General features: G+C 43.0%; 1 protein-coding gene across 1 annotated transcript in view; it reads right to left on the bottom strand.

The window, feature by feature from the left end:
- Positions 1-26,746, bottom strand: part of PEX14 (peroxisomal biogenesis factor 14) — a 126,683-nt gene that overhangs the window by 55,964 nt on the left and 43,973 nt on the right. Inside the window, exon 3 of the mRNA XM_069477324.1 lies at positions 19,047-19,131. Coding sequence (XP_069333425.1) covers positions 19,047-19,131 — 85 coding nt within the window. The remainder of the gene's footprint in view (positions 1-19,046; positions 19,132-26,746) is intronic.

Here is a 26,746-nt window from a genome sequence, read left to right as displayed (position 1 = left end):
TGACAATGCAGGCTTAAAACTTGTCCTCGAGAACACTGGCCCATTTTCCTTAACCCAGGATTAGCAACTCTAGGGCTTTTACCTTAAAAAGGTAATCACAAAAGTAGTACCCATTTCCCAAGTATATTTAAAGAAGAGTTTGTGCAATGGTGACAGATGAAAATAATCTAGATGTGCACTGAGGGGACTGGCTAAAATAAATCTCAGCAGGCCATTATTAAAGGTGATGACAGAGATCTGTACTCATGGACACAAATTATGTTCAAGACCTAGTCTCAAGTGCAGCGGTAGGGGGAAGGTGGGAAAAGAGGCAAAACTCTGGGTGATTTACCAAATGACTTTGAGGTTAAGATCCACCAGTTCCAAGAGAAGCCAAAAGGCAAAGAGTTTGAGATTTGTGCCCTCCCTCTGGCCCAAGTCACAGATTCGTCCACATGCCTCAGTCTTTCAGTCTATAAAATGGGGATAAAAAACACCAGTGCCATCCTCAAACTCTCTGCTATCCCCAGGATGCCCTGAAGATTAATTAGCTAGTATTTGTGAAGAGTGTTGCTGTACTGAGTTATTACAGGAAATTTTCCATCTGGCTCATCAGCGCTTTAAAGTTCTTAAGCAAAACTAAAGAAGTTTTGATGAAATGCCCCAAAGACAAGCGAGCCTGGTAATAACGAAGCCGTACAAGAAACACCCTGGCAACCTTCTCCCCTAACCCCCGACATCAGGCGCAGCACTCGGGCGGTAAGGCCAAGCCAGAGTTTCATCAGCACTCCCACAGGATGAGGTCGGCATGCAGCAACTGCCTCTGGCCCTCCAAGGGGACGATTATCACACTGTCACCAGCATCCCCAGGGCTCCTTATTAGTGTAATAGAAACCCTTCACGCTCTCAGAGACTGACAGAGACTGAGTCTAAAAAGAGCACGTGTGTGTAGGCACCCCCACCCCAAGTCCCTAATGAGGGGTTCGGGGACAGATGTGCATGGCTCGCCTTTGCCCATCCTATGGAATTCTGATCGCAGCTGCCATGCTCTGGGGATACGTAGGAGATACTGCATTAGCAATATCACAAACTCCAGCCAGGAGGGCACACAGACAAAGGTTACGCACTCAAGGGGCAGCCAGGACACTGCTAATCCTTGTCATTCCAAACGCTGCATCACGGCAGGGAAGGGAACCCTGCCAACTGCAGTGAACGCGGGCAGACGATGCCTGCACAGAGCAGGTTCTGCAGCAGCCCTCCAAGCAGCCCCTTTCGTCCAGGGCTCTGTGGACCGTCTACCCTGGTTCGTGAGGGCCAGCCCAGTGAGATGGAATGCTCTGTCCTGTAGAGCCCGGGCCAGCGACACTCTTCAGAATAATTCCACTTTCTTTCTCCCTAATTCCTGTGTCTTTCTCCATATGTCTCACCCTGTCTCTCAAATCTATTCCTGTGCGTCCCAGGAGGCCAGAATGAAGCAAGTTCTGCCATTATGATGCAACGCCCAGCCACAGGTGAGGCCCGGACTCTTCTGAAAACCTAATGAACGGGCACCGGCAGTTCGTGTGCTTCTTGACAGCACACAGGTGCTGATAAATATCGCCCCCCAGGGTATTCCTGGTAAACACAGGCCCCCGGCCCTCACCCTCAGGGCGCAAGCACACGCGCGCGCGCGCACACACACACACACACACACACACACTCACACCTTGCAGGCTCTGCTCGCACCTCAAAAACAAATTATTTAACCATTCTCTTCCCCAAGGATTAGAGCTCTAATTTCAAACACAGAGCTCCCCGGCTTGTCTCTCACACATGCAGAACGTTCTGATAGGTTAAATGCTGCCGTTTAATTACTGTAATGAGAGGTGCTTTTTTTGGGTTTCCTCAAACATTAATTTTTCCCTCCCTTATTTTACACTGAAAATCATTTTTAGTATGTTTTTCTCTGTAATTTTCCCCATCTTTCCCTCCACTATGAATGCAGGGAAGGAGGAAGGCTCTTCAGGTCAATGTCTGTGAGAGTTACCAGAGGTAAATGGATAACAATTCTAAATGTCCAAATTATTCATTAAATTTTTTTTTAATTTAAAGTGTTTAAAGCTTAAATTTTAATTTTTAAAAAAAGCAAATGGGAGAGGTGAAAGTCCACCAAAGTGGACTACTACAGCAAGTACCCCAACAGAATGGTCAGTAAGAGACACAGCAGGGTTGGTGTGAGGTGGTGTTGGGGCAGGGTCAGCCCTGGGGTGACTTTCAGGCGGGGAAGGGTGCATGCCAGAGGCGCCAGCATATGCTGTACTGCAGCCCCAGATGGAGAACGAGGCTGTTTTCCATGGGAAGGCTGCACAAAATCAGACTTAGGAGCCCGAGAAAGAACTTGCTTTTAGACTTTATTTTTTAAAAGTGTACAACCTATAACCTCTTCAAAGCTGCAAATCATAATTCACCCCCAAAACAAGTCCACCTTCTGCCCCAGGTGCGAGAGCTGGACTGAGCTGCGTGGGCGTGCAAGGGGAGACCTGGCCACAGCTGCAGGGCCCAGAGAGTGCTACGCTCAAGCTGGGCCAGTGGAGGAGGAGGAGCTTGAAGAAGTGACAATGCCCTTCTCTGTCCCTCTTCAAGGGGACCTGGAATTAGTATCATGAAATTCACTGACTGCGCCCCGCTCTGGGATCTCCCAGGAAGTCAGTTAATGTAGTGATCATCTTTTCATCCTCATTCCTTTTGGAGCTTCTGACCTGTGGGCCTTCTGCCTCAGCTCCACACAGTTTTACACTTCTGACTCCACCCATTTGTAAGAGTAAAGGTACCACGAAGACCATCTACTACCAGAAAACCAGGCACATGCAAGGTCAGGTAACTAACCATCACATCATACGGTATGCAGGGAGGACCGAAAAATTGTTGAGGCCAGGTCAGGAAACCGACTGACTGTCACAAGGTCAGTGGAAGCACATACAGACATGACCAAGAAGGACAAACCTGGGAAAGAGCAATTAAGGAGTGGATGACTGGAGGGGAGGGGAGCTTTCTGGAAGCCGAGTTCTCAGTGGAAGTTGGGAATAGCAGCCCACTATAAACATGGTCCGATTCAGTGAGACCTTCTCTTCTTGGCAGGAGAGGCGGGCTTCACCAGGAGGCAGAGTGACAAAACTTATCACTGAGAAACCATTTCCAGATAAAATAACACTTGCTTCACAAATGCCATCTTCTCTTTCTTCAGAAAGCCTCAAATTTCAGTGAAACCACTTAACAATGTCTGTGTGAGGAGAGCAAGCCTAACAGTCTCCCCGTGGAAGCAACGCTGAAAGCCAGAAGCCAGCGACACTGCCTGGCTGTGGCACATTCACCTCTGCATAGCCATAACCGCGTCACGGGGTCCCCAGTCCTTCCCTCCTGGGCCTTCTCCTACCCTCACACTGTCTCGACTCCTGGTCCAGAGCTCCTTCCACTCGTTTATGTTATCCTCCATGCCAGCTCCCTAAGCCAAAAATCTGGACATACATCTAGACTCTTCCCTCTTCTTCACTCCTTGTACCCATTCAGCCACCAATTCCGGAAGATTCTACTTCTTTATCCTCTAATCCGTCCTCTCCATCCCCACAATAACTACCCTAGTTCATCTATTATTCCCCACTCCTAAAGGCTTACAGAGAGAAATTTCTAAAGCACTAATATGATATGTTACTATTCCACATAAAACTCTTTGATGGCTTCCCCACTGTCCACATAATGATAAAATCCACACTCTGGAGTTAACACACGCAAGGTCTGCCATGATCTGGCCCCTGCCTACCTCTCCAGCTCACCAACCTGTTTCCTGAATCTCTTGCCACAGAGACTATGTTTCATCACATCCTCTGCATGAACTGAAGTCACCGCTCCACTTCAAATCTTACAGACAACGAATCCTCTTAGAGGGCTCCAATAAGGGTGACCTCCTCTATGAAAGCGCCTTTTTAAACTCTACCCTGCTAGTTCTCCTTACCACAAAACTGATCGCACTCCCTCCTCTGGGCCTCCATACATATACCTATTATAGCACCTGTAATATTTTCTCACCCATACTACATCTGTTTACATAGCATGGAACCCTACTAAACTACAAATATTAAATCTTATTTTGTGTATTTTTAGTGCTTAGCACAAATGTTAGGACATGGAGGAAATGGACATTTAATAAATAATTAGTGAATGAATGAATAGATGACTTTTACACTGAATCATACTGCCTATATGTGCTAATCTGGGAACTAGCAATTTATACAAACGCAGATATAGATATATAGATAATAAACATATGAAAAAGAGAACAAATTCAGAGCAAATGATTCTAAAAAGCAGATAATTTTAAAACGTTTATGTTTCATTTAAGTATGATTGTGTTTTTATTAGATTAACATTAAAATTAGTTTGCATCCCTGATAGCACACTGCTGGGAAGGGGAGCAGAGCTGCAGAGAATTAAAGAAAACTGGTTTAAGATAAAACTTCTGTGATGAATCATTCACAAGTGAATAGCTGAGAACTAGCTACACCTGTATATTCTTGGTTCACCATGAAATCCTTTTAAACAAATACCTACCATTTCCCCAAAACAAACAGAGTAATTACCGTAAGGCCTTGTTAGTTTCAGGCAGTATACGGGATACACATTCACTGCCCTGGAACCACCTCTACATAATCTCCACGCTGAAACTGTGCTGCTGGGATAAAGCTTCCTAATGCACCAGCCTCCGGTGCTCTCTGTAATGACACCCGAGCTAATGGAGATGAGCTCTGCTTTGCGGAGGTTCGACTCCTAAGAATGGATCTTAAAGGTGAGGCACAGCAGCTCAGGAGAAAGTCGATTTAATTTGTTTAACATCATAAAAAGGGACATTTCCACATGGACAGCAAGGACATGAATATCATGTGTGTATGGCAGAATTATAAACGCATTTTTGGCGAAATTCAATAAAGCTGATTCTACTGCATAAGGTCAGCAATTTACTATAAAAAATGATATGATTGCAATTTTTAATATAACCCATGTATTTGCTGCAAGATGCTCTAGAAGATTGTGTAATGTAACCATTCGACCTCTCCACCCTCTCCACGGGAGTAGAGATCACCCTATTTACCCTTTATTGTCCTGATAAAAGCATCTATACAGAACAAAGTCAACAGCATTTACTTAACAGAGCCACACTCTTTAAGTCCAGGACTTCCTCTGCTCACACATAAGAATGAAGCTCTGGGTTAGAGCCCTGATGGAAATCAGCAAGAAAATCTCCAGAATTAAATACAACTAAAATTAAATTCATCTTCTATTCGTGATAATCATTAGCGAAATGTATATGAAAAGGCATGGTTGAAATAACTTCCATGGTCATTCTAGATTTCATTTCTTTTTTTTTTTTTTTGACAGAGTCTCACTCTGTTACCCGGGCTAGAGTGAGTGCCGTGGCGTCAGCCTAGCTCACAGCAACCTCAGACTCCTGGGCTTAAGTGATCCTACTGCCTCAGCCTCCCAAGTAGCTGGGACTACAGACATGCACCACCATGCCCGGCTAATTTTTTCTATATATATTTTTACTTGGCCAGATAATTTCTTTCTATTTTTAGTAGAGACGAGGTCTCGCTCTTGCTCAGGCTGGTCTCGAACTCCTGACCTCGAGCGATCCACCCGCCTCGGCCTCCCAGAGTGCTAGGATTACAGGCGTGAGCCACCGCGCCCGACCCTAGATTTCATTTCTAATAATGCGATTCTTCAAGGAGAGAGCCCTAGTCCACATAAGCAGACTATACATTGAAATCCAACAACTCAGTGATGATAGAGACCTGCTCCTCAAATTGAGTGGGTTTCTATAAGTCTCTGCACCCATGTATGAACTTTTTGAGGAAATAATTTAGGATACCATGAAAACTAAATGAGCAAATGTATCTGAGAATGCTTTTAAGCTGTAAAGCAAAATACATATGCCAGTGGTTATTATACAGGTCTGTATCATCATTTCAGGCTTACTTATAAATTACAACAACTGTATTGCTAGTAGCTTCTGTCGTCTCATCACCAAGTTCTCTGAGGGTGTGGACCATTTATATTCTCAATGCACTCAGCACAGCACTTGGCAGACAGCAGACTAGGAATGCTTGGTGAATAGAGCTGAACTTGGTTACAAATGACATGAAAAATTCTAGACTGGGGGATATGAAACTCCAACAGAACTTTTATTCTCAATGGCATCTCCAGATGAGAGCCATAAAATGTCACTCTCATTTTCAATCACTTCTACAGTCCCACCTGGGTTCCTGGATCAAATCAAGCTACTTCCTGTGGTGGAGTCTTGGAGCTTTCTGTCCCCTCTGCCCAGGTGCTCTCATTCTTCACAGAACTACTTCTCATTCTTCTGGTCTCAGCAACCTTCCCAATGCAAACTTCCCCTACCTCCCCATTACTCTTTATCAAAGCACCTTGCTTATCTGTAAGTATTTTGCTTGTTTGTTCACATTTCTGGGAGCAGCGGTCTCCACCCTAGACCTCTGTCTGTTCTATTTACTATCATATCCTCAGTCCCAGGGCCAGCACAGTGCCTTGTAAAATATATGTACTCAATAAATACTTGTCAAATGGATGGATGGTGGATTGCTGCATGAATGAACAGTAAAAGTCTTTCCAAATCAGGTACTAAGATCTTCCAAAGAACAGCGCTGTTTTCTGTTATTCCTATCATTTCTTCCTGTTATTTCTGTTAAAGGTTGAATACCCCTAATCCAAAAATCTGAAATCCAAAATCTGAAACGTTTTGCGCACCGACATGACACTCAAAGAAAATGCTCACTGGAGCATTTCAGATACACTTCTGGTCCTAAGCATTTCGGATAAGGGATACTCAACCTTTATTTCTATTTTAGTAGCCTTCTCTTTTCAGGACTGTGTAAAGGAGAGCCTTTGATGGGGATAAAAAGTAAATATCAGAAATAGACTCAAAAGTGGACATCATGGAGCTCCATGTTTATTCTCTTTCAATTACATTCTGTGCAAATTATCTCTGTTTGTAAGTTAAACTGATTTTTCTAACTGCCTCTCCTTCAAACTCAACCTGTGTTCTTTTGGCCAAGACCCTAAATTTTGCAATTAGAAAATTTTAATTCACAATTCCGTTTGTGACTCACAAAGCTGAGAAGAGTGTGGCTTTGTTCTTCTTTAGCTTCATAGGTTTACCAATATCAGTGGTGAAATATTTTTCTTGTCAGTTAAGAGTACAGATATAGCTTGAAGCCAAAAACAGAGGGGAAAAGAATCCCATTCCTATGCACTTTCAGTTTCATTGAAAAGATGACATTTATGTGGTTGTGATATTTAATTTATCACAGAGGGTCATGATTTTTTCCCTTGAAATACCATGATATGGTAAACTTCAACTTTATGAATGAAAGCCTCTGCAATCACTTAACAAACTGAAAATCTACACAAAATTTAAGACCACCATATTACTAAAGACAATCTACTCAACAATCTAATTACAGAAAGATTACTTTAAAGGGCTTTAAAACTAAAAAAGAATAATTAACAGTAAGAGACTAGAGCGTTCCCAAGTCCTCTGTCTGATGAGAGGGAAGCGCTCTCAGAAGATCAGCTCTTACCAGAATGTTTCAGAAACCAAACACAGGTTTGGTCTGTTTAAAGTTGGAAGGGAAAAATTACTAGAGTTGTTCAATTTGCAGCAGAATTAAAATATAAGGCTGTGTGCTATATAGCTCTCAGATCTTACTGAGGACCCTTAGTGAGTTACCTTTACTTATCTTAAGAGTAGAAAGAAGACAGAGCTGTTGATTAACCAATTTATCAAGTCTATAATGAAAAGTAAATTTAAAATAAAAGCACACTGTCTTATACAAAGATAAGAATACTTTGTATTCTTAAAAATACGATACTCTAATAAGCACACAGGCACACACACACATACACACACTCCAACAGAAAAACGTATTTTTATAAGACATAGGCTCAACAATGGATTGGTAAATTAATGAATACTATCCAAAGTTATTTTTAAATCTTTCTAATTACAGTCCAATCAACATAAAGTGTTTTCAGTAGAGATCGCCTTATGTTACACCTTATGTTAAGTTTCAAAAATCCCTGCCTCTAACATTTTCCAACGGCTCCAATAAACCCGCATATCATGTAGTTCCTTTTGTGAAAAACTCCCTGTCTACCCTTAGCAGATTAATCTCATTAAAGAACTCTTATCCCTAAGTGAGGCCAGATAAGAGTGACAAGTTTTCTTAAAATCATCTCAGAAAGCCAGAGGTAATACAGAAGGCATCAATATTTATCTCTTGGACAAACTGGAGATGTATCACTATAGTTTTTGTTAACAAAGGCCCCACTCTTCTCAAAAAACAAAAATAGTTGACTAAAAAAGTACCCTTCCCTCATATATATGCAGCAGTCTCCCCTGATCTATGGTTTCAATTACCCAAAAATATTACATACAATAAGATATTTTGAGAGAGAGAGAGCTTGAGAGAGCAAGTACATTCGCATAACTTTTTATTACAGTATATTGTTATAATTGTTCTATTTTATTATTAGTTATTGCTGTTAATCTCTTACTGTACCTAATTTATAATTAAACTTCATCATAGGTATGTTTGTAGGGTAAAAAAACATAGTATATATAGGGTTCAGTAGAATCCGAGGTTCCAGGGATCCATGGATGTCTGGGAATGATTCCCCTGAGGATAAGGGGGGGGAACACACAATGTATACAATTTGCTCTATGTTGAATGAAATGCTTCCCTCATTTTGTAGGCTGCGTATCTAAATGGCTTTGAAAACCTCAAGTTAAGTCTTCAGCAAGAAAGAGGCTTATGATATAAACATGCTTGTACTCTGTTTGGGGGCAAATCTGGTATATTTGTGAATCTTTTTTCTTCTGTGGATTCTTCTGATAGCACTCAGCATCCACTCCCACCTCTGTCTAGTGTGCCTTCCTCTATTATAGAGGCTGGAATGCTAAAAGCTACATTTCTCAGACTCCTTGGCAGCTAGAGTTCTGAATGGGAATTAGGTACCACCAATTAGGTGCACTCACAGGCGATTTGGAAAGTGGAAGTGAGACAAACAACCTGTCCTTGTTGCTTTTGATTGCTGCAAATATCAGAGATGGAAAGCAAGATATTGCAGACATTGGGGTTTCCTATCGCAGTGTCCAGTCTCCAGCTTCATGGGGGTCAAGAGGCAATTCTGACAGAGGCAGAAGCCAAGTTCACATTCCAACGTCCTGCCATTGTTTTTATGGGTGTCAGAAGACATGTGCAGTGGTGGCAGCAGCAACTTCCTGGTCCCTGGATCACAGCTACAAGGGTGTGCTCTTGAACTCAGCAGCCCCAGTGGTAGTAGACTCTGGATTCCCCATTGCCTGATCAGAACAGCAGTAGCAGCTCCCCTGGCAAATTAGTTCTTCAATGTTCTGGAAGTCATTCCTGGAGAACTGGCCTTGGGTCCACTCTTCTAGCCCTTTCAATAAGTGTGTTAAGCTCCCAACTGCCTGTATTAAATCCCTGTCCCTCTCTGCTCAAAATTCCTAGAGGCTCCTGATGCATGAATTATGATAGCAACAAGTTTATTTTTTTTTAACCCAACATTACAGCAAGCTTACTGTAGCTCATTAAAAATACATTTTCTAAGAGGACATATACTGTTGATCATTGTTGTTGAAAATTAAGCCCTTATTTTAGTGCCAGGCCCTCTGCTAAGCACTTTTCATGTCATTTTCATTTAATTCTTATGAATTGTTTGCAGTAAATATTATCATTAACCTCATTTTACAGATAAAGAAATCAAAGCACCTTGAGGTTAAGTACTTGATGTAGGACCACACAGTTAGGAAGTGGTGCAGCTGGGATTTGAACCCAGTCTATGTACTGTTGCCTCCCAAGCCAAAGTATTCCAAACGTGACCTATTCTTTAGTTGCTCTTGAGAACCCTCCAAAGCCATGTGGTTTAGTACAGGAAAATTTGACACCTGCATTTTCCTGTTCTCCAAGCTCAAAATGCTGGTAACACTCACAGACAACTGGAAAGAATGTAAAATGGTACGACCACTTTCAAAAACAGTTTGGAAATTTTTTAAGAAGTTAAACACACACCTACCATATGATCCAGCCACTCCATACTTAGGTACCTACCGAAGAGAAAAGGAATTATATGTCCCTACAAAGATATACACAAATATTTATAGCACATTATTTATTTATATTTATATTTTAGAGACAGGGTCTTGCTGTGTCACCCAGACTGGAATGCAGTGGTGTGATCATAGCTCTCTGCAACTTTGAATGCCCAGGCTCAAGCAATCCTCCCACCTCAGCCTTCTCAAAGTGCTGGAATTACAGGTGTGAGCCACCACACCTAGCCAATAGCTTTATTTTTAATATCCCCAAACTGGAAACAACCCCAATGTAGGTGAATGGATAAAGAAACTATAGTATAGCTATAGGGTGGAAAACTACTCAGCAATAAAAAGGAATGAACACTATATAACAACATGAATCTCAAAATTAATTATGCTGGGTGAAAAAGCCAGATCAAAAAAATAGTGCACACTGTATGATTCCATTTAGATAAATTTCTAGAAAATGCAAACTAAACCATAGTGACAGAGGGCAGGCCAGTGCCTGCCTGGGAATCCGGCTCTGTAGGGGGTGGGGGTGAGGAGCGCAGGAAGATGGGATTATCACGGGGTACATGTCAAACCTTTACAAAACTGAACACTTTAAATATATGTAGTTTACTATATGTCAATTATACCCTAATAAAGCTGCTTAACACAAAAAAGCCAACCCCAAGAGTCACCTTCGGTTCATTCCTCCGCTCACACACCCAATCCTGAGCAGGCTTCCTTTCTTCTACAGTGTCCATGGTTCTGTCCTTCCCTTCCAGAAAGTATGTGCTATAGATCAAAGAACCCTGGTCAGAACACATAGGTTCTGGTTCTACTTCTGCCATTTATTAGCTTGACTTAACCACCCTGAGCCTCAGTTTCCACATCTGTAAAATGAGAGAAAAGAGCTGCTCTCAGATTCATTAAATCATGTATTCATTCATTTAACAAATATTAACCTGCTTGTAGTGATTATAGTGAAGAAATTATAGTGAGGAAATTAATATATGTGAGGGTGTTTTGTAAACTGCAAAATTCTCTACATAAACATGCTGCCATTTCTGTTTCCATGTCTACTGCCGCCAGCCCAGCCCAGCCCAGATCCTCCACACCTGAAAATGGACTCAGCAGGACCCTCTCTGTAGCCGGGTTTGTTACTGCCAGGCCAAGTCAGTTTAATGCAGAGCCCGGAGTAAACTTCCTCAGAGTTTTGCAGCGTTCCTACTGGTTCAAGTTTCAGCTGCCATTTATAATATTGGTCCTAACCTTCCTTCCTCCCTCAAAGCATGCCTCACCAACCTCAATTCCCTTCTTCCTTCTTCCCATGGGCCAATCCAGCTGCAGACCTGTCTCTGCATGATACCCCCCTCCACCGACACCCTCCCCACTCTTCTCTATCTATGCCCACTGCCCCCCCACAATGATACCCTCCCCACTCTATCTGTGCTCACTACCCCCATACCCTCCTCACTCTTCTCTATCTATGCCCACTGCCCCCCCATACCCTCCTCACTCTTCTCTATCTATGCCCACTGCCCCCCCACAATGATACCCTCCCCATTCTTCTCTATCTATGCCCACTGCCCCCCCATACCCTCCCCATTCTTTTCTATCTATGCCACTGCCTCCTTCAATGCCTAGGTCAAAACTGAGCTCTACTGACCTCAGCAACTTTGGGAAAAAGTGTTCTGACTGGATACTATAAGACTGAAGACAAAAAGAACTGCATATAAACACTGTACTCTAGTTGGTAAAGGCACATAGGATAGCAATTCTGAAACTACGTGAATGCTAGGGTTCAACAAATAAATTGTAGACCAAAAAAACCTGAGCTTCTTTTGAAAATTTTTTCCCGGTGTCTTCTAATTCCAGCCATCCATTCATTTAGCCTTTCATTCATTCATTAGACTCTGACTGAGGGCTGGCTAGGCTGGGCACTGAAGACGCTGGGAAGAATGAGACATGATCACTGCCTCAAGGAGCTCACAGTCTAGTGAGCTTTATGCTCCGGCCTCTCCCTATTCCGATTTTGCTGACTTCTAATTGAGATATTGCTGTTCCATGGATGTACATGGATACCATCGAGAAGCTCTCAGCAACCACTCCCATCTCCTTCTAATAAGCCTCTTGTACTGTAAAAGACAGGTATTTCATTGTTCTTTCATGAAGTGCCTAACATAATGATACTCTGCACACAACAGGCACTGAATAAAAGCTGACCCACCCAACCAGTGGCTTAGGACCCCATAACACATCCAATAACAACAAAAGAAAACCAGGATACATACTTCATTTGACAGATCCTAACCTTCAAGTTTCTGAAGTTTCCATTTATTTGAATGTCTACCTTGAATCAAAAAATTAAATTTATGAACCTATATCCCTTAAAAAAATAAGGCGGTTAAAATTTTCTTTTAGAAAAAGGCAGTTTTCATGTAATCAATGACCAGAATGTCTGTCTCCTCAGAATCCAAATCTGTGCTGTTAATAGCAATCTGTTGCACTTTTTTCTCTTATTAATTTCTTTCTACCTACAGACATATCTTTATTAGAAAAGTTTTATCTCTTTTTCTATGATACATAACCCCATGAAATTTTAAGCAAGAAAAATACCCACTAGCCTGCTCACCGTAGGCAAAAATGCTCTTGCTTTAGCACTGTGCCAAACTAACACATGGTCAACAACTTATGTGGCAAGAATATTCACTGAGGCAATGTTTGAAACAGCAAAAGACAGGAATCAACCTAAATCTCCACAAATTTGGGACTGGTTAAAAAAAGGTATGATGCGTGCATATAATGGAATACTATGCAGCCACTGAAAAGAATGAAGCAAGTCTGCACGCATCGGTGTGGAATGATGGCCAAGATACAATGCCAAGTGTACAGTATGAAACATGCTGCCACTGTATTTAGAAAGTGTCAGTGTTTTAGTGGGGGAAGTAATAAATATTAACATGCTTTTATATGGATAGATTATGTGTGGAATGATACATAAGAAATCGTTACTAGCAGGATCCTCTGGGAAAGAGAATGGGGTGGGGAACAGGAACGAGACGGGTGGAAGACTTATTTTTCACTGTGTATCTTCTCTACTAGTTGAATTTTTAAAACCATGTATATATCTTACCTTTTCAAAAAGGAAAACCTTAAAAATTTTTTTTAGTAATATATGTCAATGTCACTTTTGTCACTTTGCTTTTCTTTGTAGTATTGTTGCAGGCACGCAAGCTTAAGAAAAGAATCATTTTTCATTATCAGGGAAAACATCAAAGTAACTGGGTAAATCCAAAAGAGCGCCCCTGCCCCCATGGTAGGGCGAAGTATAAGAAACTACTTGGCTCAGCCTTCTGGGGGGAGCAAGTGCTATCAGCTGCCCCTCTGAACAGGGCAGCCGTGGTGCCTCGCTCTCCACGGCATTCAGCTGGTCTAGCTGCTGTAGGTCTCATCCTGGATGCTGAGAAAAATCTGTGAAGTTCAAGACAAGTTTGGATAACAAGGGGAGCAGAAAAATAGATGGGGGGAACCAGTCAATGTGATGAATAGGCTAGTCCAGAACAGCAGGTGACGAATATGCAGATGCAAGACTGGCAGGGAAGGAAGACGGTCCGTTCACAACAGATGGATGGAGATGCTCAATCATCCTCAGGAACAAGCACGCGCTGCCACGTGGCCCTTTCTGCTCCTCGCGCACCTGCAGGGCACAGCTCCCGCCCCCAGAGGCTCTCTGCACTGGACCCACACCAGGGCAGGGCCAGGGGGAGTCAGGGTAGGAGGAGCGTGAGGAGGATGCCACACTGCTGCAGGGACTAACTGCTAGTGCACCCTTCCCACTTTGCCCTCTTCCTCCAAGTTCCAAAAACACACCCATTCTGTCTCTCTTCGTAGCTCTCACTCCTGAGCAAGGCTCTTACTGCGACGGTGACCTTTTTGCCCAGGACTGAAAGCCCGTCCACAACGTGCATGGGAATTTCAGTGTTGAACCCAGGGCAGTCGTTGGCAAACTGGAACCACGGTCACCCTACTTACTGCCCGCTGTCATCTCTTTTTTCTCTTTCTCTTCACAGTCAGCGAGAGAACCTGGATCAACCCATTCGGTTCAAGCTCATGACTGGGCAGCAATCAACGTGGAGGGTATTTGTTTCCTCTAGTCGGGTACGACTTACAGAGAGGTAAGAAACAATAAGACAATCATTCAACCCCTATCTTCTCTCAGAATGGGACATCTTTTAAAAATGTCCATGATATACCCAGTTTCAATTACTCCAGCAAATACAGGAATGAATTTAAACCTTGATGCTATAATCCATGTCTCGTTAACAAAGAATCAGAAGGGCCAGACAGCCCCTCACAGAGCCAATTCTACTCCTTCCAGCTCAGCCGCAGGAGTTTCTGCGGATGAGGAAAGGGCGGCAGGCAATCGAGGGGTGGTAGCTGGCAAGATCTCCATCCCCTCCCCCCAAGCTATCTGCTGGACCCAAGCTCTAGGAAGAAAAGCTTTGTAAAAAGACTTCTGGCTGCACTAAGACACATTAAAGAATTAATTATAAAGTAAAGCTGAAGGAGAAAATTAATTTTAGAAACACAAGAGGTTACAATTTTTTTTTTCCTGGAGATGGGGGAGGAAACACAGTTATTTTCGTTTCCATCCTGGGGGCACAAGCTGGGAGCTGTCCAGTCGATAACCTGGCCATCAGAACAAGGTTTGTAATTAAAAGGTCAGTGACCTGGAAAGCTAGGGCCCCACTCCCAGAGCTTCTCAGTAATGACGGAGCTATTAAATTAAGACTGTTATGAAATCAATGCTAAAAAAGCTTTCATGGTAACGAGATTCCATTCAAGGACATGCAAACTACCTCATGAAATGGACGTAAATGATAAAAAAAGAAAAGTAATAAAAGAGAGTTAAATTGAAATCTGTGTAAGAATTTACTCCCCCTTAAAATACTCCAGTGAGAGAAGCCCTTCACCTCTAGCCCACTACCAAGGTTGGGACCATTAGGTTTCTTCCTCAAGTTCATTTCCAGCAAGGAGGCAGTTTTGCTACTGGGACTTTGGCTTCCAGGAACAGAAGGTAAGATAAGATCTAGTTTCACCTATTAGAATGATAAAATAAAGTATGGTGGTTTATTTGTTTAGTTTTCCTACCCAAACCAGGATTATTTATTGGAGGAGGGACAAAAAAGCCTTTTACTTAAAAACTTGAGAAGGGCACAATAAGTACAAATGTCAGCCGCCACCACCACCCAGCCCTCAAATGTGGGATTATATAGAAAAACACACAATGTTCATCTTTTTTCCAGAAGCTTGCTTTGCAACAGATACGTTAAAGTTAACTCTATCCCCCCTCCCTCCCCTCACCCCCCACAAACAGGCATCACTTTTACCCACCTCATACTCATCCTGCCAAACATGTTTGGAAGCAAACTGCCTACCCACGTTTTGTGGTTGGGTAGGGTGTCAAATCAACGTAAGCCTATTGATGACAATTTCCAAGCCTCTAACTTTCTGGACTGATTCTATTGCTGTTTTTAAGTTACTCGAACCTCCTGATTACAGCCTGCGCAAAGCCCCAGATAGGTGCCTGCCTGGCAAGAACCGTGTCTATATATAGACCAGCTCTGCAAGGGCGGAACCCCCCCACAGTCCCATCATCTTCATGTGTGGCTGACTCGGCAGTGGACATGTCATCTACACAGTCAAGTGGCTGGAAGGAAAACGAAAACATTTACTCTAGTGCTCTGAAGGTGAACAGCTGTTTCTCTCTTTCATCCAAAAAATTCTTGATAAAAGGAAGAAATGCTGTAAATTACACAAAATAGCAGTACAAACTTCAAAGAAAATGATAAATGATTCTAATAACTTCATGTTTCTCATTAATGACTCCATATGCAGACTTCAGAACAAAAACACAAAAACCCAAACAGGAAAGACCTTTGCAAACCAACGTTCTTCCCTCCCTACGCCGCTCACTCCCCACTAGCCACCCCCCACCATGTCAGAGAGCGACCTAACCTGTCAGTATCTGAGTCAGGATGCAGCCCCTGCTCCAGGCTGCGGTTTCAGGATGAAACAAACTCAGCTGATGCGCCTAAAGTAACCCTCATTTTCCACTGAACTGACATGCACTACAGGGACCTCAATTTCTATATTAAATATTAAATAATATTAAAAGAAAAACAAAATTGGATTTGCCTTTTCAGGAAAGAGATGTTTATTAAAAAAAAGAAAGTCAAGATTATAATTCAAATCAGTGCTCCACTGCAATTCCCTGAAGTGACATTTGCTAGGAAAAGCCAAGACTGCAGTAGCTGAGCGCCCTCCCAAAGCCAGCACTCCAAACCCACCGCTGCAATGATCCTGCAGGGAGATCCAGTGCGGGTGCCAGAACCTCAGTCCCTCCCGCCCCAACGACCGGCGAGCCAACTCTCCTTCCACGACTACTGTTAGGGCACAGTAGATGCTCCTCTCTCATCCCTGTCCGAGACGGTGCCAAGCTATGCTGATTGTGGCAGCCTGACCCAGGAACAACCGGAAATTTAAAAAGTGAAGTTTAAATCCATGAAGGGGCTTTTCTTCCCCAGACGCCAATCAAACCTTGGAATTCTCTGCCCAGAAAAGGTCCTGCCAGAACTCACCCTACTGGGATTCAACTCGGAAATGGATGATTACTGACTGAAGCAGCATTTTAGAGGATAATGGAGATGGGCGATTAACCTCAGTGATTCCGGGTTTAAGTACACGAGTAAACTCGGGTGGGTTCTCTTTAGGGGAAGAAGGGCAGGATAGCCTCTCAAGGTGCCGGGTGCCTAGAATTCTAAAAACTCTCACTCAAATTAGGGGACAAGAAGGAATTATGTCCACTCTAACAACAAATACTCATCTCCTCCAGGTCCCTGCTCTCATGCTGCCCTCCCAGAGACACTCTGACCTCCGCCCTATTTAAAACCATGCTCACGCCAACTCTGCTCCTCCTCAGTTCCCTGCTTGACTTCTCCCTGTGGCACCTGCCATTTGACACACTGCCTATTTCATTTTGCCATTTGTTAATCATCTCCCTTCCCCTCATTAGAATTTAAGCTCTGCGAGGGCAGAGATTTTGTCTGTTCTGTTCTCTGCTAAATCCCTTGGCGGGGCGGGGGGCAGGGCGTGGCACAGGGTGCACACTCTGTGGATGAATTAATTAATTGGATGAATTAATTAATTGACTGAGTTTTTTCTAAAGGAGCAACCAATAATATTAATAATTGCACAAAACAGTTTCTACTCTATTGTAATCATTAGCCAAGTAACTCAAAAGAAGTATTATTTGGTCCAGAGTTTCTCTCTCTTTTTCACTCCCTCTCCCAGTCAGGGATTTATTAAAATTAAACAGATTAGATGGAGCTCCTGATACTAAAACTGCTCAGCAAAGCCTGCGGTGGGGAAGTGCCGAGCAAACACCAGAGACATTTGTCTCTAAATTGCTCTAAATACCTTCTGCAAATGAAATTCTAACCCAGCTGCGTTTGAGAGAAAATGAGGACTAACTGGTCATTGTCGGTGGAAGAGAAGATCAGGCAGTTATAATATTGCACAATATACTGGAGCTAAGGATCTCTCAGCAACCATAGATTTTGTCTCAGGTTACCCCGGGTAATCAGCTCAGCTTTTAGGCTCAGCTTTCCACAGCTTCGATGCTTTGATGAGAGAGCTGAAATCCCTAAGCTTTTATGATTAATTACTCCCCATAGGTACACATATTTCAAGGAAAAACTCTTTTATGGCATGATGCTTGCGGAGTGGAGAGTCCAGCCAACACACTCCAAATTTTAATAATCTCCTAATGATGGGGGGGGGAGGCACAAAGCAGCCGGCCAGCAAGCGTGTAGCGCTTCTCACCAACGCTGTCACAGGGACCCGGCCTTGGGCTGCCGCTGAGCAGCTGCCTGTGATGAAATGTTTGGGCTTATTCTGCCCAAACTCTATGAGTGAGGCCCAGGGACATGACTGAGTGAAGGGACCAACAGGTTCCTGCTGCACCACTGTGGCGGGTGTCATGGAGCAGACCTAGGAAATGCCACAAAACCATTCTACCTTCTATTCTAGCCAAAAATGACTGAAAGCTCAAAACCCAGAATTTTGAGCCCAACATTCCAGCTCCTAAAGGAAAAACGGTCTTGTTTGGCTGGGGGGCGGGGACTCATACTTCCCCCTTATGGTATATAAGGACTTTCAAACAACTTCCTGGATTTCTGGAAAATTAAATGTACAAAGAATGAAAAGTCAGGTTTCTTTTTTAGTTGTTTTCATTTTACAAAAAAGAAAAATATCCTAAATTCTAACAGAACCAGAATAGATTCTGTCTGCTTCAGACAATATTGAATTTGTCAGGATCCATTTTATCCCTGTTTACAGAAATACCATGAAACCAGTAATTTGCCACTTCAATCCGCAAATCGACTGACCCCAAGCTTGACCTTAACCTGACTTTGTTTAGTCATCTCGTTTCCCTCGTCCTTCGTTGCTCTCTTCCTCTTTCTTTACTGAAGCAGCTGACCTCCTAACCTACTGCTAGTCATTCTGTAGCCAGGGTCATCGCCAGAACAGACCAAATAGCAGAAGTCCTCCACAGTCACATCCAATGGGCCAATTCTACTACTGAATGCTGCCTTTGCCGTGGGCTAAGTCCTTGGCCTTCCATCTGGTGCTTAATTATCCAAACCATGTAATCGCTCTGCTCCACTGTAAGGGAAGAATCCTGCATTCCCCACTGGGGAGCTCACCTCAGCCCCACTCCCCAGCCCTACAAGAGTGGACAACTCTGGGAGATTCTTGATGACACAGCACCTGCCTTCCGCACTGTGGCTTCCATCTGCCCCATCCCCTGTCCCTCTCCAGGCCACTCTGCATGGCCTTGGGGAACCTGTACCTTTCTTCTTAAGGAATGCTCTCCTGGTCGCAAGGGGGCTCTGGCGGACCCGGGAATTCTGTAGAAACTTCACTGCTGTAGCAATCTGGTGGGGAAGGTAAAACAGAGAAGAAAAGTAAATTTCAATAGTCTGAATTTCAAGATTGAAATTCCTATGAGTTTTTCCCAAGTCTACAGAAATAACCATACCATTGTGGTCAAACTTATAACCAGTTATTTCTTAAATTTAAAATCTACCTAAATAAAAGACTATGTCATTTCCCTGTCTTCACTGGCTTCCCTTATCTGAGCCTATGAAATCCAATCCTCTTGGCCTAGCTCTTCGGACCTACAATGGTCCTACCCATTCTCCCCGATTCTTCAGACCCCTTAGCAGGGACGGCCATACTCACCCACGTCACCACCCTTGTGCCATGCAAGCTCCCTTTCTGGAAGACCTCCCTTTCCCGCCTCTACCTGTCTAAACATTACCCCCCCACACATACACAACCAGTACAGCCCTTTTACAATGTGTTCTGACTCCTTGGAGCCTTCCCTAAATAAGCAAGCCATCTCTGATCTCCCTGTTCTCTTAAATTCCTCAATGCTTATGGTATGTACCATATAATTGAAGACGTAATTACACTGCCTTCTAATGTTCAGGCTGCCTCCCCAACTACAGTACAAGCAACTGAAGGGAAGAGACCGTGCTGCCTACACGAAGCCTGGCAAAGTACGCTTCCTGGCTGGAAGGGACTGTGTAAGAAACAACACACCTGGCTGTGCACACTGGCCCCTCTTACGCACTGGAGCTGAATTCTGAGAGCCTTCAAAGGGCAAAGTTTGTGGTTGCACGGCTAAAAGCTGACAGACTGGCAGATTGTCTACCTACCTCTAGTAAATAATATTATTTAATGAAATTTTCATATCTACAAATAAGCCTGGTAGGGAACGGAAAGAAAACTGTTGAAGGTATTAACCTTCACATCACTCAGCACGCAAAGCACTGCTCTCCATCCCAGACACCAGTCCCATGGGCAGGCAACAGCAACCTTGCCCAGGTAGGAAAGGGGCCATTTTAAATGCCTGCTATTATTCACCTCATCAAAACCAAAAAAATAATATAGTCTCATGTTACAGATAAAGTCAACAGGCCCTGTTGTTCACTGATAAGTTGTTGAAAGAGAAATTTCTAAGGGGCAAAATGTAAGGAAGTTTTCTAAGATCCTTCAAACTAAGGGTAGCAGTTGTGCAGACATCCAAACAGAAAGTACTGTGACTACAAATGAAATGCAAGTTACAGATCATCTTCTTCCCCATGTTTCACATGAATTTAATCCTGAGACCAGACTGACTCCTCAGGAACAAAAGATATGAGGATAAATCAGAAAGAAAGAAAAAAAGCCAAGGAAACTTCCTTATTTATTTTCCTTATAACCCTTCTGTGGGAAGCTTACCCTAGACATTCCCCCTAATGGATGAATTCAGTGTCCCGACTTTACAGATCTGGGCCTGTCACTAGTAAGATATTCGTGTCCCTTGAGAGTCAAGTCCCACTCCCCACAAGTTATAATCTGTCCTCCAACACTGCAAACAATACTAACTACCATCACAAACTGTAGTGATAACAACCAGTTCTGGACTAAAGAAACATCAACGCTTGAGATTCTAGAGCCCCAAAACTGCATTATTCATCCCACAGCCCCTCAACCAGATCTCTTCAGGTTACACCAAAACCAAGAAAAATCTACCAAACATCTGCAACAATGATGCACTCTAATGAAGAAAGAAGAGAGGAGGAAGAGGAAGGAAAGAAAAAAGAGAAAAAAGGAAAAAGGAATGAAGGCAACAGGACAGGAGGAGACATAACAGAAGGGGGTGGGTAAGGGGAGAAGTGGAACAGGAGAAAAACCAAAGGGAAGAGAGGCCCCTGCTCAGGAAAGAGAACAGACAGGCACGTAGCCGCTGGCCTATTAGGGTCAACACCAGTCTGCACAGCTCAGATGGCACGGGGATAAATGTTCTTCACCTGGAGAAAAAACACACCTTCAACACACAAGAAAATTACGGTATTCGTATCATGCGGCAGTCTCTGCATGCTGTGATATGTGTACCAGGCGACGGAGGAAACGTGGATGAACAGGTCTTAAGCAGTAGCTGCTAATAGCTCAGCTCCTATCATTTACCCACAGAAACAGAAACCTTCCCTTCATCTTTCCAAAATTTTCTATGACAGAGAAAGAAAACAGAATCCTACCACTAAAACGCATGGGTTTCACCTTGCTTTTTTAATATAGTCCTTGGTATATGCATTTCTGGTCAGAGAGCAAAGTTCTGATGGGTTTAATGGTGCACTCAATGCAGTGCTTGGTGCATTCCATCAATTTTTTTTTTTAAAAATTGCATCTCTTATTTCTTTAAATACATTAATCAGCCTAGTGTAGGCAAAACGGATCCATCGGACAATGCAATAAACATGAATTATCATCTATCCAACACGCATAATGGCTTAAAAATACATAATAGCAGGTGTAGTTTAAATGATTAGTTATTACACCTGTGGTGGGTCTGATTCAATTGGGAAAAATCATCTTTAATAGGTTAAAAGGTTTAGATCACCATGCTTGCCTTAAAGTGGCTGCAGAGAGGGAATGATGGAGTGCTCTGTCATTAGTAATTCATTTAAGAAGAACGTGGGGGATATAGCAAAGAACAGCATAAACGAGCGAATCCAATTTAAACATCAGGTAAAGTAGAAAACACCTTTTAAAAAAGCAAGATAAATGAATTTGGAAGGGAGATGAAATTGACGTATTTATTTTAACGGGAATTTGACAAAGTCCCGGCACACTTCAAACTTGCAAAAATATGAACAATTTCTTTTAAAGTTTCCATTCACTAATTCCAAGTCATATAAAATAATACTGCCAAACACCTACATAAAGTATATTTGGGGCTTGTTTATGTTCCTCTTGATCTTTGTCTGAAAATGCAGGCGACAGGCAAATCACATATTTAACAGCATTGATATCACTACTCCAGATGCAAAAATATAAAGCACCCAAACTAATAGCCCCAACATAATGTGCTGAATAAGAAAGATACCCAGATAAGCAGCTACATGTAAGTGTGAACATATGAAAACCTCTCTCCTCCTTTCACTAATTATTTCTTCAATTACTCTTTGCCTTTCTCTTCCCTCCCAAGGAACTGGCACTACAATAGCGGGGGGAAAGGACCTGTCCAATCTAGAATTTTATAGCCCCATGATTCATATCAATGGTAGAAGATTTTTCAAAACTCTTTACCCATAATGCACGGATCTTTACACACTAAATAACTGACAGGGTGCTTGGTTTGCGCCTTTCACCCACCTATTGTTGGACACTTTTCATTAACTTCATAAAGCAATTCAACTGACTTTCCTCTGCAGAGGCCCAACACACACAACACGCTTTTGTTGGATTCAATGATGGGGTGCCTGCAGCCTGTCCTGTATTATCATTTGATTTTCTAATTAGAAGATGAATGTGACTATTCATGGGTTATATTTGTGCCCAACTAAATTACATAAATTCAGGCCAAATCTTCCGCCTCAATGTCAAAGATGTAAAACGGAGACAGGAACTTTATTGCACATGTTGTGGGAGTGCAGCAAGCCAGGGAAAATTCTGGCACAAAGCTCCTGATGCCGTTGTCGAAGCCACTTGCTGTTGAGTTCATGGTAAACATGGAATCAGCTTTCCTTTCCCCTTCTCTTTCACTGAGTTCTTAATGAGTACACCTCGAATTGCCAGTAGCTAGTTTAATAAAAATAAAGACAAACTTAGAAAAAAACAGAAGCAGATTTCCTGCCCATTCCTCCCACTCTACTTTCTGTCCTCTTGCCCCCCAAAGCAAAATAAAACTCTGCTACCACCAACTCCACAATTTTAGGGAAATTTAATAATTTTCACTATTTATCATTCAAGGTTATTGGTAAAACTGAGGTGCAAAGAGGTGTCTTTGCAGTTTTGTAACAATGGTTACACTGGAGTCATTGCCAGCAACTCAGGGGAAAAAAGGGGAGACTTCAGGTTGAAAAACACCTTTGGATCCAAGATGATTGGCCAGTTGAGAGAGATTTGTGTTTGAGAGACCAGGATTTGTAACTGTATAAATCAATGGAATACAGTATGCTCAGGGGTTATCTACTATGAACTATGTGCTCTTAAATGCATTGTGTAGGATAAGTAATCCCTGGTGAGAAGAATCGAGGTTCCTGACAGTCCTCACCAAAGAGATGCTTCCTATGTTTTCCACTCTTCTACAAAAGACCTGCACGTTGTACTCTTCAGAATGCACACTTTATTTTCTGCACGAGGGGGACAGCAGAACAGAGCCTGGCTAATAAAGAACCTGGGGTTTGAGGGAGCCTTAGCACTTTGCACCTGACATGTAAACCTGATGCATTGTCTCCAGTGACATTTATTTGGAATGCCACCAATTCCAGCACTCTTGTGTACTACATACACATCTATCTCCTAAAATGTGAGCACTCATTAGCCATTTTAAAATATTAAAAATATTCAAAAATTAATGACACTAACAACCAAAGCCAAGTCCTTTTTAACCCAGAGATATCACAACGAGAGGGCAAAAGAAAATGACCGATACAATATGCGGGCCTGAAGCCCCATTCCAGCACCGCCGGGCTACATGTGCGCTGCTCAGAAGATTAAATTGCCTGTGAAAGGTTCCTACGCTGGTACTCTAAAGTAGATACCCAGAATCCTGTTAACAAGCGTTAGACCAAAGCCAACTCGAGTTTTAACAAGGACTGACTTTAAAAGCCTAGCACTGCCGAGAATGAGAGCAGCCTCTTCAAACAGAAATGCTGCATTTTAGTAAGAAATCAGTAATCTGTCAGGAGTTCCTTGACAAATATGGTCATCGGTGGCACAAGGAAATAGTTGCAAAGCAGCTGTTAATCAGAGAAACACATCGTAGAACGCTGATGCTAGCACTCGTGAAAAAATGCAACGGGCTAATTATGAAGCTATATATCTCACTAAAGAGGCCGTGTTCCTTGAGATTCCAGGCAGAGCACTCTCAGATCCAGGGTCCGAGGACAACATAATTCTGGTTTTCTGCATCCAGACTCCTCTTCGATCTAACCTTCACAATACCTACCGGGCTCTCTGTTCTCTCAATTCTGGCTCTCTTTCTAGCTAGAGAACAGATTGGGGAGGGAAGGAAGCAGGGGCAACCACAAGACACATTCCAAAATGCTGCACAAATACATCCAAAAGGTGACAGATCCTAAACCAGAGTAGAAGAAAAACCTATGAGCATGCAAAAGGAAGGAAACGCCAGAATCGTCTTTCTAAGTTTGGCAGGAGGGCAAATGCGTGCGAGCTTCCATCGAAGAGAGCTGCCCCCAGCCACCAAAATGAAAAGAAAGACTAAAAAGCAACAGCAATAAACAAAAAAGAGAGACAATTGTGTTAGCAATCTGAAAGGGAGAGAGGGAGCTTCCAGAGAGCTGTTCTCTGGGAGCGTGAATCCAATTCAGGGAAGCCAAGGGTCTACCAGCCAGGTAAGAGGGGAAAGTTAATATGCAGAGGAAGGCTCGGTCAGCCAAAATTCAATACGCTCCTCTGCAAGGACAAGGAGGAATAAGGCTCCCCGAAACCAACTAGTGGGGGGGGGGGGGAGGGGCGCCAGTGCACACTCGGAGCAAAACCACCGGAATGGCAAGAGGGGGAATAACCTTGAGGTGGCCGAGCCGCGCGGCAGCCGAAGCACAGAGCCAAAGTGCCCCCTAGCCGGAGCCGGCGGAGGCGCAGGCCAGCGGCGGCCGCTCCGCTAACTCACACAGCTCAAATTAAGTGTTTTCACTCAGGGAAAATGAAATGTTTTGCAAGATGAAACAGAATGAAAATTGAGGTTTTAGGTAATTACTAGTTGGCATTTACATATCACGGGCTGGTTCAACACCTATTCATTTTCCTCTTTTATTTTCAATTTTTTAAAATTGCTCATTAAAAATGAACAGATGACAGTGACAGGAATTTTTGTTGTACTCTTTCCCCTTCTCTGAGGGTTACAAAACCAAGAGGTACTTTTAGTCCATTTATCTACAATTAACACACACACAAAGGTATGTTTCATTTACATTAAGGGGGGAAAAGGAGAAGGGAAAGTCAACAAAAGCCAGGAAGTTCAAAAATAAAGATAGTGAGTTGTACTTGAAGTAGCCTCCTGCACCTGGGTTAGGAGCCTGCCAGCAAGTGCCCTGGCACTCAAGGAGTTAAAGGAAAGAGCCTCTCTTTCAACTTGGAATTTCCAAGGTTTTGTCATTGTGTCCTTCCCATTGTTGATTTGGGTTACAACCCTATACTAATTAAGCTTGTGGGTCCTAATTTCCTTTGTTTTACTTTCCTCTGTCCTTTTGTTTTTCACATTAAAGAAATAAAATACTTCTGGTAGAAGTGCACAAGAGTTGACATGATAGAACATAATGTATTTTAAGGTCTACTGTGTAAATCTGTATTTAGGGAATTCTAAAGCATACATTATTGACCCTAGTTTCTCTTAAAACACATTGATATATGTAGTAAAAGCCTTTATGAAAAGTGGCAACTTCACATGCGCAAAAACTACCTTTCAAAGTGAAATATCTCTGCCATTTAAATTTTTTTCTTGGCCCTAGTTAAAAATATTGCGTGAACTGCTTGCCAGAATGTCATTGTTTTGTTATTTCATTAAAGTAGTTCTTCCAGAAATCTATGTGGAAATAAAAAGCATCTTAAACCACCACGCACTATTTAACATCAAGTGACAATGATCTTAGGGTATGTAAGGGTGACTTTGGAGAGGCTTTCGTGCCCAGCTGAGTACCTTAGGTGCCAACTTGCAGCCCACAAGGCACTGGTGCAGTTCGGTAGCAAACGCTGAAGAGCAGAGCTGCCGATGCGGCGGGCGCCTGTAACTGCGCCACAGAAGGGCTGTAGGGCACACGCTGCCTGGCCGTGGAGGAAATGAAAACCCTTGCTTCTGGGTTGAGAAGATCAAAGTTCCTTTTTAGGAAAGGTTGAGAAGGAAAAGGATTTTCTCCTTCAGGGAGAAAGAAAAGCAAATTTAAATGCCTTGTCCCCATGCAACCCTACCTGAATTTAGATAGCAGCCCCTCTAATTTTTGATGCAACCAACAAAGCAGTTACCCAAAGAAGGGAGAAAAAAAGGATGACATTTGCCTTTTCCCTGGCTTTGAAATCCAACTGACAGCAAATTGTTTGAAGTCCTGTTTAGAGAAGAAACTGTAATAGCCTCCATACTGAAAAGAGGAGGAAAATGCCATTATACACGGATCACGGTAGCAGTGACCTCAGCAGAGAAGGCAAACAAGCTGGCTGCGAGTCGGAGGTTCGGCCAGCGTGCCAGAACAGAAATAAAGGTTTACACTCCAGAGATGAGTGGCAAGTGCTGGGTGCTCAGTCCCAGGAGATACCAAGGAAAGGCAAAGAGTTCAATTCCTTCACACGATGTCTTTCGACAGCTCCTTGACTGCTCCTTGTTCCAGTTTCCCTTGGTTTTATATTTTCAATATTCCTCCAATTTCCCTGCACTGTTAAAGAGGAAGCAGAGAGCACCCAGCCTTCATGTTGTAAAATTAATGAAGGTGTCAAGCTGTTGAGGTGAATCACTCCAAAGGAATGTAATGACTCAGTGTCCAAGAT

Source organism: Eulemur rufifrons, chromosome 8 (genome assembly GCF_041146395.1).
Source record: "Eulemur rufifrons isolate Redbay chromosome 8, OSU_ERuf_1, whole genome shotgun sequence".
Taxonomy (NCBI): Eukaryota; Metazoa; Chordata; class Mammalia; order Primates; family Lemuridae; genus Eulemur; species Eulemur rufifrons.
This window is presented reverse-complemented; position numbering and strand designations above follow the sequence as displayed.